Genomic DNA, 15366 nt, shown 5'->3' on the forward strand with positions numbered 1-15366 from the left:
TGCGTAACTTACTTTCTATACATCATCGAGTATCTTCTTTGAAAACGATTATGAAACAATTAAGTAAACGAATTAATTTAAACCGATTTGGTCATTAAATATTAATTACTTCTTCGTCCAGATACATTTCAATCTTTTTAAAGTGCTTGAAACGAAGTTTTTTTGTTTTATATCAACGAGTTAGTATAGCCGAGCTCATGCAATGACAGAAATAATTAAATTACACACAAACAACCACTTCCACTGCTCAGGGATGAATAATAACAGGCATAACATATCCCTGCGCCCGATCAAGCTGCATCTCCGATGAGAATCGGGATAGCGAGGCGATGGGCAGTCGCTGATACACTTGTCTTGTTCTCTTAATCAACAAAAAATGCGAATCAGAAAGGTACAGAGTGTATTATGTACAGGCCAGTATGTTGTCGCAGGGCTATAAGAGATTCCACTGCGAGTAAAATAACGATAGTTGCTGAAAAAACCTGAGCTGAGGTTTCTAAGTTAAAGGGCAAACATTACATTTTAGTAATAAAGGGCCCATAAAACTATTTAATAATTTGGTATTATAGACCTTTACGCCCATGAATAAAGATAACTGCGGAAAAACTCTTAGCGTAAATGCTTTCAAATTTAAGGACATTATAGTAATAAAGGTCCCAGGAAACTTTTTATTTGATATTATACACCGCTACGTCTATGCTATTTGTTTTGAATTTAGAGTTTAGAAACTAATTGGTGGTAGTAAAAGACACATTATCAAAACTAATATTAAGACACATTAATATTAGAAAAGTCCTGTACAACCTGGTTCGCTTCATATACTTATGGTAAAATCATTTTTAGGGCGGGTTGTAAAGGGCAAGTAAAATAATATCAATACTAAAATATGTCCTTTATGACCATCTTGACCATACGATATGAAAAATCATCAAGAAAAATGAAGGGCTTAAAGGACAACAAAAGACATAATGTGAGTCATTTACAACAATATTTATATTTAGCGGTAACCTTTACGATAACATCTATGAACATGTAATTTTTATAAATGTCTGTTCATTTACGGTCTCTGAGCTAAGGTGTTTTTGCAAAATCATAGTAAAAAATTGGGTCGTAAAGGCAACTTTTTAAAAGATATCGAAATTTTAACTATGCAGGACGAAAGCGCTTGCAATTCTGAATAAAACTGCATATAACTAATTTTCGCCAAAATGTCCTTTACGCCAATTGAACCCAAAGGTATCGATAGGTATTATGAATGTCACAAATTTTCCTAAATTTAACAATATTTTTATGTACCTATATACAGAATATTCTGAGGTATAATAATATTATATTATATTATTATACAGAATATTCTAATAAATGTATTGACAGTACGCTGTTATTATGTAAATTTAATGAAATTTATCTCTAAGTAAGTCTCTATGGTTCATTTTATATATTGCTTGAATAGCCCTCTTCTGGAGAACAAAAATGGTATTTAGAGTTAGACGAAGAAAAGTCTGCAGCGGATTTGATAGCCCACGCAGTGCAAGTGTTATTTTAAATGTCAAACTTCTATGAAATTATGAGTGTAAATAATACTTGCACTGCGTGGGCTATCAAAATCGCCTAAAGACTTTTCTTAGTTTAACTCTAGTAACTATTCGGTCGTATCAATGTTACATAGTATCTGAACGGTTGCTCCTTCTGTCTTATGATGACATAATGCTATGGCAGTTATGAAAATATATACTGATCGTGTTGTTTACACATAGGTTAGCAAACGTTTTGCTCACTGCAAAAGCTGCAGAACTCAGTCTATTTGAAATAGCAGAAATATGGGGACCCCACTTGAGTTTAGAATCTAGAGTTATACCATGAAAAACTGTAGGTACTATCAGCCAATCGTAATATGGAGCGCTTCAAAAATTGGCAAGCGTCCGACCTCCAACGCGTCCCGCTTGGGACTGAGCGGTGAGATGGCAGCGGGGGCGCGAGTAAATGGTGCCGTGAATTCGTAAATTTCGAGTTTAAAGTTATATGTGTTACGAAATTAACAAGATTAAACCCGACGGACATTACATCATTACAGACGTTTATTTTGATGTGATTTTCAATACATAAAGTAGTATAATATTTAAATGAAATGAGTTTTAAGGTGGAAAATAAGGGTATGTTTGGATTTTTTTTCTATCGAGCGAAGTTTGTCCAATTATGTTACGAGTACCCGACGTACTTAGATAAAGGTCTCAAAAACAACATATATTTTTTTCACGTGTTTAATCTTTGCCGTTTCTTAATAAAATGGCATTAAAATTACGTTTCTAAGAGCTTACCTCGCCTTAACTTTGTCGCCAATTAAGACGGCAGTATCTGTACTGCAGCGGTGACTCTGGTCACCGAGAAATATAAAAAAATGGTACTTTGAGATTAACAATTATTTTTTTGTGACTCACACTAATAACTACACACTACACTACACTAATATTAAACATGTTTTATAACAACATCAGTTTTATTTCTGTATATGTATGTGATTTGTGTAATACGATGCTTGACATCCATTTGAGATTATTCAGAGTATTTCAATAATATATTTTTGTAGCTCGTGGTTGGTTGGTAGGTCGTGGTCAGAGGTAAGCATCAGCACTGTTGGTATACCTACGTCTAGAAAACATAGATGGTATCTGTAAAGTTTCTCTCCAACGGTGCAATTTCCTCGTTATCACGCAACTCAAGGCAGACGACAGCAGCTAAACGCCTTAAATGTTTCGCAAATCCAGTAAAAGTGTTGTGGGCGTAGTGCACAATGCGACAATAGAGCCAGCAACGTAATCGCTGTTTTCTATCGGTTCGGTTGCGGTGTCGCGCTCGGCTGCGTCCCCGTCAACGTTCGTCACTTCATTTTCACACTGTTTAGCTCATTCTACGAACAGAAAGTTACTTTTTAAGTATTTTTTTAAAGTTTTATGATAGACCTATACAATAAATTGCGTCGACGTCAGTGAGACTTTGACACCTTTGAAAGGACTGGTGGGAGACTGCTGAAGGTCAAGGTAGCAGGTGGATTAAGGAATGAGACGGCCAGAAAGCATGCATAGTCGATGTTCGTGAATCGTCAGTAGGATCCATTGTCCCCCGAGTTCCCACAACGACAATATGATTTTTCACATTGTTTTTCGATCACAATAATAACGTTTATAATTGATGAAACCGTCGAGGCCGCGTGACCTTGCACTTTTCCTATGGATGTTTTTTTTAAATGCTTTGCATGATTGCGTTGTTGGCTCCAGTGATTACCAGTGAGAACAAGCAATTGTCATAAACAATGACTAAGCTCCATGTAGGCAGATAAATATTTATCTGTGCGCATTGAGCCACTTCTATGTATACCTACCTAACTTCAACTGCATATAATGCGTGTTGGTAGGTATATACCAATTTAAGTACCTCCTTGCGGGTTATCATGCAAAAGTAACCGCCATCTTACGACGACCATTTTGATGTTTATTGCGCTAAAAGTGAACGGGCTTGCGGCCAATGCTTTTGCATTGTAATGTTGGCAAAGGTTCATTAGGTATTTGAGAAAAACTTGGTTGTGGTTTCGTAAATCAATCGTGGGTTAGGTATTTAGTCACGTTTAGTTTGCATAAAAAGTGTTTATATGATTGTATTTGTATGACAAGGTGTCTTGTTTTATTTAAAGTAATTAAGGTACCTACCTTTTTATTTCAAATACAAATTTGATGGTTTTACCCTGTCTGTCTGTCTGTCCGTCTTAGCTTGTGAATCGTTAGTACGGGCAGGTACTAGAAAAACCGGGCAAGTGCGAGTCGGACTCGCGCACGAAGGGTTCCGTACCATAATAAAAAAAAGCAAAAAAAAACGGTCACCCATCCAAGTACTGACCACGCCCGACGTTGCTTAACTTTGGTCAAAAATCACGTTTGTTGTATGGGAGCCCCATTTAAATCTTTATTTTATTCTGTTTTGTAATATTTGTTGTTATAGCGGCAACAGAAATACATCATCTGTGAAAATTTCAACTGTCTATTCGTGTCCTATTTCGTCGCTTTTCTGTCGCAAAGTGCGAATGTATTCCAATTAATTAATTAATTCATTTATACATAATTCTCTCCTATTTAAAAAAAAAAAATATTTGTTAAATTTTATTTATTAATAGCTTAAGTCTAAATGTCCTATGTACGGACAAACGTCTACCTTTAATGTTATGTAAGCTACTGATTCTTTTTTCTTGATGTATTGTCTGTTGGTGATCCTAAAAAAAAAAAAAAAAAAAAAAAAAAAAAAAAAAAAAAAAAAAAAAAAAAAAAAAAAAAAAAAAAAAAAAAAAAAAAAAAAAAAAAAAAAAAAAAAACTCACTACCTACAGTTTAAATTCGATTACCTTATCAGAAACCTGATAAACGTGAAATCTGATATTGCATCGTCTGAAAATAGTAGGGTAATCGTATTCATTGATGTAGAAACCCCGCAGCAAAGATGAATAGTACAATTAATGAAAATACAGTCCTTGACAACGGGCTTCCACGACGTAATATACCGTGGCGGTCCGAGTCCGGCAGGGGCAGAAGCAAGGCTGCCTCGGTCGTCATCCCGCGAAACCCTTGTCAGGATATGAAGATAGGAACCTGGAACGTGCGAACTATGCTGCCTGACGGAAAACTAGAAGAGCTTTTGAGTGAAATGAGAAGATTAGACATAGACATACTAGGTATAAGCGAAACACGCTGGGAAGGAAGTGGAGATTTTTGGAAAGATAATCACAGAATAATTTTTTCAGGAGAAGAAAGAGGAAAGAACGGTACGGCTATTATTCTCAATAAGAAATGGGGCCTGCAAATCGAAAACACGATGCATCTTTGTGATAGACTCACAGCTGTGAAAATAAAAGCGGAACCGCAAAATATGCTCATTATTCAGACATATATGCCAACTAGTTCACACCCGGAAGAAGAAGTAGATAGTGTATACGAGCAAATAGAAACACTAATGGATACAAATAAGGAAAAAGAACAATTGCTAATACTAGGAGATTTTAACGCAGTGGTGGGAGAAGGTAGAGACGGAGAGACAGTTGGTAGGTTCGGGCTGGGGAATCGCAACAGAAGAGGAGAAAAACTGGTACAATTTTGCAAAGAACACGACCTAACAATAACAAATACGTTATACGATCAACCTTATAGAAGACGTTACACATGGAAAATGCCTGGTGACAAAGCTAGATACCAACTAGATTATATATTGATAAAAAGAGAACACAGGAAGTGTGTAACAAAATGTAAGAGCTACCCAGGAGCTGATGTAAGTACGGATCACAACATGGTTATGTGCAATCTTAAAGTCAAACCAAAAAGATACAAGAGAGTAAATCGAAGCAAGAAAATAGATCTCAGAAAACTAAAATGTGATATTGAAACTAATGTGCAATATAGTAACTCAATAGGAGGAAAATTATTAGAGTATAAGGATAAATATATAAGTGACAATTCGATTAATGAAATAGATGAAAGATGGGACGATATAAAGAATATAATGAAGGAAAGTGCCAAAGCCACTGCGAAGAAAGAGAAATTGATCCCTAGGAAAAAATGGCTCACGGCAGACATTATAAGCTTGATGATAGAAAGAAGGACTATAAGAAACAGAACTGACGAAGAAAACCTACAAAATTATAAGAGAATCACAAATAAAATAACGTTGTTGTGTAGAAAATCAAAAATAGTAGATATGGAAAAAGACTGTGAAATGATTGAAGAACTCATAAAAAAAGGAGAAAATGACAAAGCATACGGAATCATAAGAGAACTACATAGGAACCATAAAACCAAGTCAACAGCAATAACAAACGAGAATGGGCATATAATAACGGACAGCAAGGATATTCTGGCAAGGTGGATAAGATATGTAGAAGATCTATACAAAGGAGATGGACTGGAAGAAAATGATATAGAGATTGAAGGGGAAGTGCGTAAAGATGACATGGGGCCAGAAATAATTAGAAGAGAATTCGATAGAGCACTAGGATCAATAAAAAACGGAAAGGCCGCAGGTGCTGATGACATCTATATAGAAATGATAAAATACGCTAACAACCCAATCTTAATGGAAGAAGTTTTTAAGCTGGTGTCGAATATGTACGCAAAAGGAAAAGTACCCAAGGACTTTACAACGACGAAAACAGTAATGTTACCAAAGAAAGCAAACACCATGAAGTGTGAGGAACACAGAACGCTTAGTCTAATATCACAAGCTTCAAAAATCCTACTGAAGATAATACAATATCGCATACGAGATAAGATTGAGAGCAACCTAGGAGAGGACCAATACGGATTCAGGAAGCAGAAGGGTACTAGAGAAGCAATACTGGCATTGAGATTGACTTTAGACCGACGATTAGATATAGGCCATAATACAAGTGTAGCCTTTATAGATCTGGAAAAGGCTTTCGACAAGGTGGATTGGAAGCTGATGATGGGCAGACTTAAAGAAATAGGATTAGACTACAGGGATCGGAAGATAATATATGAACTATACAGACAGCAAGAAACAATTATAGAAGTAGATAATGAAAAGGGAATGGCTAAAATAAAACAGGGGGTAAGACAGGGATGCTCATTATCACCACTCATATTTAACGTGTTCATTGAAGCTGCCATCCTAAAGGTTTTGGATTCAGTAAAAGAGCAGGGCATTCAAATAAATGGAAAGAGAGTAGTATTTGTTAGGTTTGCGGATGATATTGCAGCCTTAGCCAATAACAACACTCAATTAGAAAAGTTGGTAAATACAATGGATAAAGTGTTTCAAGAATTTGGACTAAAAATTAATGACAATAAAACTAAATTCATGGAAGTGTCTAAGACAGGTAATATAAAGAGTGAGCTAAAAATAAGGGGAAGAAATATAGAACAAGTCAAGAACTTCAAATATTTGGGAAGTATTATAACAGAGGACACACGATGTACTCCAGATATAAAAGCAAGAATTGCAATGGCTAAGCAGACTTTCTATAAGAAGAAAAACCTTTTCAAATCACGTATATCCTTAAACATACGGAAGAGATTTATGAAAACATATATATGGTCCATCGCACTATATGCATGTGAGACATGGACGCTAAATAAGAGAGATGAAGAATACCTACAAGCATTTGAGATGTGGTGTTGGCGTAGGATGGAAGGAATAAGTTGGACTGAAAGAGTTACGAATGAAGCTGTTCTAGAGCGAGTGAAAGAAAAGAGAAGTCTAATGAGTGTTATTAAAAATAGAAGAGGAAGAATGATAGGACACCTGCTACGACACGACCACTTCATCGGAAACATTATAGAAGGGAAAATAAATGGAAAGAGAGGGAGGGGAAGACCAAGGAAGAGCTATATGAGCCAAGTAAAGGAGCATGTAGGGGCCGTGTCGTACCAGGACACAAAGGGGCTGGCTTTGGACCGACCAAGGTGGAGACATCTTCATCACGCTGCACCGACAAGAGCCCAGCTCTTAAATTGAAGAAGAAGATGTAGAAACGAGTTTTTAGGTACCCGCTCTAATTAAGGTCTCACTCAGATGAGCAGATTCCGTAATATTCCCTCTGAAATCTCTCCAAAACCTGTTCAATACTGGCTATAAGATACTCGAGTGAGTTGTTTCGACATTTGGATTCGGACTAGGTATATTAGTACGAACAAGATGAAATATCAACCTCAAGGTCTTAATTGTCTGGTCATGGTACGAGTAGGTACCTATATACGCGTTTTATTTCTTAAAGATCTTTTGGTTGAAATGCGGACTCTTTTTGGTTAGGTATCAAAGAATTTGGATTTATAATGTATGGTGATATGTGCTTGAAGAATTCACTTGTTAACAGCCCATTCACGTGCACACTAGCGCCACTGCTAAATAATCGTGATTATTTAAATTTAACGACAGGTATTTAAAAAAAAGGGGGCCGCTACGTACTGTATTGTGTATTTAAGTGCCTTTTGAATACATCAAACTAGTACAGTACGAAGTAATACAGTACGAAGCGGCCTCCTTTTTTAAAAATAACCGTAGTTAAATTTAAATAACCACGATTATTTTTAGCAGTGGCGCTAGTGTGCACGTTGATGGGCTCTTAAAGGATTAAAAATACACAAAATAAATTAATAAAATAGAAACAGCAATTATACATATTAATATTACCTTGTGTAATACCTAACTTTATAAAACTCTACATACTTAAACGAAAGGAATGTAATAAACGAAAACACGGGGCGAGAATGACGAGATAAACATTTTGTCTGTGACTCCAGGAATGTATGTTACCGGCGCTGGACATTTTTATGTTGTCAGATTAAAGATTTAATAAAATTACAGTAGTTTACATTGAAAACGTTTTATTGTTCTAGTAACAGAAGGTATTATACATCTTAACTAAATTTGTTTGTTAACCTATGAAAATCTTTCAGTTTTCATCTAATTGCTGGAATTAGCCATACATCTTCCTGATTATTTATCTACTTACCGATATGTATAAAAAGATATGTATATCACTTTTTTGTGTTAGAATACAGCTTTTAAATGATTATCACCATGCAGCGTTAATTGTTGGACGGGATACGCACTGCAATTAGTGTTATATATGATAATACTCTTTCTTATTCTGTGGCGTCATTGTGTAAATATTCAAAGATTTAGTGTTAAGTATAAGTACTTACATTTGGTTATTTATGCTATTACTATTTATTAATTTAATTATGTATTTATTTGTTCTAGGACGAGCCGCTGCCGATCGCCAATGCGCACGCGTTGCATGGTGTTCCTCCCCCGGCCGCGTCCACGGCCGAGGCGCCAGCGCGCGCGCCCGCCGCGTCCGCCGCCAGCCACACCAAGGAGGATGCGCTCAACCAAGCCGAGTCTAAAGTCGACGAGGACAAGCTGCAGGTACCTACCTACTTAGCTTTCAATGTTGTTTATGACAATTACGATATAGCCGTCGATCGCAACGCGCAGGCGCTGCACGGCATCCTGCTGCCGACCTCGACCGCCACCGAGTCAACACACCGTTTTCCGTCGTTCGCCAATTGAAAAGAGGATCCAATATGCAACTATCGCCTTCGAATTATTAATCTTCTAAGTACATTGGTTTGTAGTTACATACCAATATTTTTTTTACATAAAATAGAACAATATGACAAAATATTCAAATGTTTGTAGATCGCAACAATTTTCAGAACTCTCCCGTTTGCAGAGTAATTTTGAAGATTCGATAACATTGATGTTTATGTTTTTCTTGTCTTGTTATATTAATACCAACACATAGCGATCGCTTCGTAGTCTCTGGTACAGTCAACTGTAAAAATATGGGTGCACAAATCATCTCAAAAATATGTCCCATAGCTTATGTCAGCGAATTAAGCCCTATGGGACATATTGTTGAATAAGTTGGCTACACCCTATTTTGTACAGTTGACTGTACTTGTATGAGTGCCTCCCTATACATTTGATTAATCTTTCAGTATCATGGTATCAATTGGATATCGTGAACATACTGAACTATACTTCGAAATTAAGCTATCAGTAACTTATCTCATTAACACCGTTTTAGGGCACTAAACTAAGTTATTAAATTCAACCGATAGATCCGACTGGCAACATACTTAGATTACTTAGCAAGTATAAATTGTCTATAAGTAAGTAGGTACCTACCTAAGTTATTATAAGTAGATACATGTACAGCGTATAATTAAAAACCCGGCCAAGGGGTCGGGCCATGTTGGGTTCCGTACCCGTAGTTAGTGGCCAGTCCAGTATATCTTGAAAGAAAATATTAACTAAGTAGTAAAAGTTCTTTATTCAAAAATATTTTTAAGACCCGTATTATTTTTTAAAGATCTAATATTTTAGGTAGACGTAACCAATATACCTACACGAGTAACAGGTTAGACTATCCGACTCGAACTAGAACATAAGTGTAACGTTATTTAATAAACCCCCGCGTAAGCCAAGTGAAGGGCGTTTAATCTCGGCAAAAGGAAAGTCTGTTAGCACAAGCTTAATACCTTAATAGCCCGATCCGAGTGAGCCTAGCCTAGCCTCCACAAGGGAGAAGACGCGTACCTATAGGAGTATAGGCGAAGCTCGATTAAAAATACATACATAGTCACTTTTACGATTGCTGGCAAGATTGCTATTGTTAATCACATATATGCTGTGTTTATGCAATAAAGTTTAAATAAATAATATAAATATATAGCGACGATAACCCTCATAAAATGTGTTGAATATTAGGCTACTTAACAATGTTTTTTGGTCTGCAAAAATTCAATAGAAATCAACAGAATTGATATTTTAATAACAAAACGCTTAGACACAATTTTTCTTGATAGTTGTGTTTTAAATACTGTTAAACGTAAAAACGGATTTGTAGTTAAAATGAGAAGCTTTTACATAATAATGTGAAAAATAAATACCTTCAATCTATTGAGCAAAAATTAAAATTGTCTCATGTCGACGACGAAGATTACTCATGAATGTTTTCACAAGAGTTCCAAGCATAAGAAATCCGGTAAACAAATGATAATTATCATGGTGCCAAAAATATTACACTACACAATTCATTGTGTAAAGTTAGTAGCTATTTATTTATATCCATAAAAACAATAGGTATACTAAAGTATTGTTTAATACTACTCGTATTTATATTAACCTGCATGAGGCTAGGCGTCGGATCATCTGCATGAAATCGTATAGTTTTCCTATTTCAGAGTTGCACTGCATGAATATAATAATATCACCTTATCTGTATTTAGAATTGTAATTTTGAAGCAAGCACTCGATATTGACGATCATATTGTGAATAACAATAACCATACCTATTATCGGAATTCAATTCCGCACAGATGTTCATGTAACAAGGCGACTAAGTAAATCCTTTGTAACATCTGCATTGTAGTTAGCTGTTTGTATGTTCAATGAAGCGCAGTGATGTGTGATGTCACACTCATAGCTTTCACTCGCCGAGCGGGAGTCACTTGGTTTGACATTTTTATCGCTTTGCGACCGCATCACTTTAGGAGAATCTACTGGTCCTATAAATTAAATTAAATAAATCATCATCATCATCATCTCAGCCATAAGACGTCCACTGCTGAACACAGGCCTCCCCCTTGGACCTCCGCTCGTACCGGTTGGAAGCGATCCGCATCCAGCGTCTTCCGGCGGCCTTAACAAGGTCATCCGTCCATCCAGGTCAGCGTAGGACGTCCACCCACAAGATGGACGGAATTAAATAAATATTATAGGACAATCTTAGCCAAATTGACATAGCACAATAAGGTTTATATTGTGGCAGTCTAGATGGTGATAACTATATATTTAATAACATGCATAACATAACAGGCACGAACAATTTAGAAAAACTAGTGGTGACGGGAAAGGTCGAGGGGAAAAGACCTAGAGGACGAAGTCCAAAAAGATGGTCGGACCAGATCTCCGAACAGCTGGAGCTACCTGTTACCACCGCCCTCCATCAAGCCTCAGACCGAAACAGTTGGAGGCAATTCATAAAGCGCAAGTGGAGTCACGATCCTCAGCAATGGGGGAGCGATTAAGAAGAATAACTTAACAAAAAAATATTCGTCATAACCAATAAAGGTTCTCCGTAGCCTTTCTTCCTTCGGAGGCAAAGGATCACTACTAGCTAGGATAATGACTATTGCCTCATAATCGAAGGGTTATTCTCTGGCTTATACTTAAATACGTCCAATAAGCTAGGAGAATAACCAACCCGCACCGCAGTTGCACTGCGTGAAAGCTACTATGATATCGTTTTATTGCTTAACGAGCCAAAATTGACCAATTTTAAGCAATATCTATACGATTTCATATTCACTTAAAGAAGCTTGACACTAAACCTGTCACGCAAGTAGCTTAATGGAAAGAAAGTTGTAATTTCAAATTTATATATTATTTTAATGATACCAATTGCTGTAATGTTAAAAGTCTTAACTAAAAAAAACTCAGTTTAATTAGGTTGCAGTTATTTGCATTCTGACTTGCCCACTCTATATTTATCACTACTATTAATCATATGCATTCTGAAAGTTGGAAATCCCATTTTAAGCCCCCTACGCAAAATCAGGGGTGTTACATGTTTGACGCCAATGTCTGTCTGTCTGTAGCATCGTAACTCTCTAACGGATGGACCGATTTCGATGCGTTTTTATTAACTTGAAAGTGAGTTTCCTTGCGGTAGTGTTAGCTATGTTTGATAAAAATCGATCCAGCAGTTTGAAAAATATCAGCTCTTTTCCAGAATGATGTAAGGTGTTTTTGGCATAAAATTGATTTTTTGACATCATGCGTCGGGGGTTTAAAATAAATAATAATTTAAAGTGTCTACTGCTACTACAAACTCGCATGATCACGCACCTAATGACGCAAAAGGTTTGTAGTAAATATTTTTGCATGTTTTGAATATAATTCCTGTTGTTTATGCGTGTTTCATAAAAACATGTTTTATACATATAAATTTGCATATACGATAAATAACATTACCAAATAATTTCTGTAGTGGGCAATTTTGCTTAGGTATAAATAAATCTAAAATTACCTTATATATTATCTTTAAAAACAGTTTTTTATTGATAGTATTTAGGGAAGTACAAATGGCTGACTTAATGCCGAAGCCGTAAGGAATGCTGCAGATTTCTGTACCTAACAATCGTATTTTAGGATTTTTAGGTATGGTCCGGTATATATACTTTATTCTTTATTACCTATTCTACAACACTCGTTTATTTTTCCACACAAAACACTCTATTTGTATAGGTAGTACTATGTAATAGTTCATGCTGAATTTCGGGCCTTACACTGGTGACCGGGCGAGTGGAGCAGCAATATTCGGCGTAAACTATATTCCCAGATACAAAGGCAGGCTAGCCTGTGTAGGTTTGGTAGTTAAAGCTCCTTTCAACGGCAGATGTTAATTCGGCGAAACATCACTTGTAGCATACGACAGCTTTGCTTTAGTTATTTGGGATAGCCTCAGCTGGAAGCAAACGCTATTTCCCGTACGTTGTAAATTGTAACTCGTCACAAGTTTGAGCTCCGTAGCAAACTTGACTAGTTCGTTATACACTTGAAAAGTGGCAAGTTGAAGTGTAAATGTAGTACATAAAATAGTACCTAATACCGTGCCATATGACCGGTTATTGTAGGTGAAATCCAGATCGGAGTGTTACTTACGTAATTAAAACTCTGACTTGCGAGACTAAAGTAATTGATTTATTTTTTGCAGTCGAAAGTATTTATGGATCGCATTTACTGGGCTGTTAAATATTTATTCGATATTGTTAAATAATTTCGTACTTTGCTTTTATCATATTTGACCGAAATAAATATGATTTGGTGTGTGTGATGTGTGAACAATCCATATTTTTATTATAGGTATGGAAAATTTATATTATTCGTTTTGTAATGTTCTAATTTATTAAGAACAATATCTTTGTTCGTGACAACTATGTTCGTGTACAAGTATACATGCTCTTTTGATAGGTAGGATTTTGTTTAGACAATCCAAGAAGGGCCAGAAGTGGCAACTATCTACTATATCTCTACTCTAATTAATGTGTAAAACTTATTTGAAACATTCCGTTCAAACGCTGCACCTTATTTAAACGATAGCATTAAAACTCCCTCAGTAATTATAATTAGTCAGATAGGAGAGCCGTTACAAAGCTTACAGTTACGACGTACTAAAGCAATAAAGATTTCATGGAGTTCACTGACTGAATAAAATTTCAAATGCCGAACAGAAATTATGACTCGCTTGGTGGTCCGCTTTAAACAGTGAAATCTGGATAATTAATTCCCTGAAGACCAGCCATTCAATTTCTTTTAAAGGAACAGGACTAGATAGGACTTTTTTAAATGTGCACTTTTCTAACAATACCAAGTCTAGTATTGTATAAATTATAGCACTATACCTATTTAAACCAAAGATAGTTAATAGTTAAGTACCTATTAACTATCTTAGACAATGCATATTTACATGGTTATATTCTCTCATGTAATGAATGGCTGTAGGCTTGCGTCATTATTTACATAACTAGCCAATTCGTGGTGCATGCTGCAAGCGATTTAACTGTCAATAAATTACCTGACATATTTATTTTATAATGGTTATGTATAAAGCCACTTTTCAATCTTCATATCTCTAGCATCATGCAGCATGCGACTTCGTATTCGTAGGTATGTATGCGTGGATGTCGTTAAAATTCAATTCATAATTAACCTAGCTAGGCACTAATAGTCACATGCATCAAACTCTTGTAATAAATTCGTAATAGTTTATTAAAACTGGGTGACAGCTGCCGGCTTCATACTTAAGAGGAAAGGGGACGCCCGTTTCTACATACAAACGTAACCTCATTTTCCTCTCTGAATATTGTCATTATGGAAAATATTTTTAAATAATTTGATGTAGGTATAATAAACGTTAGGTATAATTAACGTAGAAGCATATAGTTCTACGTTCGACTTTTTCAAGCGATAACCGATTATAGTAACAGCACCAGTCATGGGACATTTAAGAGGAAATTTGGAGTATTTATGATATTTCCCTTATAAATGTAAATGATCTACCGCTTAGCGTGTTAAAAGATGAAAGTCCTATCCGTCTTTCATGTTTTAGGCGTGTTGTATCAATGAAACTGCAAGGAGTTTCCACATATTTAACAAATTAAAACTATGTTTTTTTTCTCCAGTCATGGACACCAAAGCTCCAGTAATGGGCCCCCGGTAATGGACGTGGATCCAGTAATGGGCCCCCTATAATGGACATTGCTCTATCAGTATAAAATATTGAAATGGGGAATAAGTTATGGCAAAAAAATCAATTTTTGGTATAAGCTTTTATTGCTGAATGTATTTTACTTTCCACAGCCAATTATTATTGTATTAGATCCATCGAGACAATTCTAATAGACCCAAACAAAATTAGTTAGGGTTTATTGCGATAAAGTTCCCATGGCCATCTCCTGTGTCCATCATCAGATCAGGTCCATGTTATCATAATATTGCATTATCATCCGATTTGCATACTTAATTACGTACTTACACAAAATTTCAACTGAATCGGAAATCGAAAAGTGGATCAAATTCAGCTACCAAGATTTGACCTACACTAACTAACAGGGCAAGTTAAATAAAAGTTTGGAAAAACGATATTAATTTACCCGAAGTCCGAGAATACCTCCTGGTTGACATATTTCGTAACTACATTTTACTTTTGTATTGTTTAAAAACATGATATTATGGCATGGCAAGCATCATTATGTCAATTGTCCCATCATAGGAGGTATGCAGTTTTACAGCTCCTATA

General features: G+C 35.9%; 1 protein-coding gene across 1 annotated transcript in view; it reads left to right on the forward strand.

Moving 5' to 3' along the window:
- The window catches only part of LOC134668971 (uncharacterized), a 75577-nt gene that overhangs the window by 12889 nt on the left and 47322 nt on the right, over positions 1–15366 (forward strand). Inside the window, exon 3 of the mRNA XM_063526485.1 lies at positions 8757–8924. Coding sequence (XP_063382555.1) covers positions 8757–8924 — 168 coding nt within the window. The remainder of the gene's footprint in view (positions 1–8756; positions 8925–15366) is intronic.

The sequence above is a fragment of the Cydia fagiglandana genome, chromosome 11 (genome assembly GCF_963556715.1).
Source record: "Cydia fagiglandana chromosome 11, ilCydFagi1.1, whole genome shotgun sequence".
Classification (NCBI taxonomy): domain Eukaryota; kingdom Metazoa; phylum Arthropoda; class Insecta; order Lepidoptera; family Tortricidae; genus Cydia; species Cydia fagiglandana.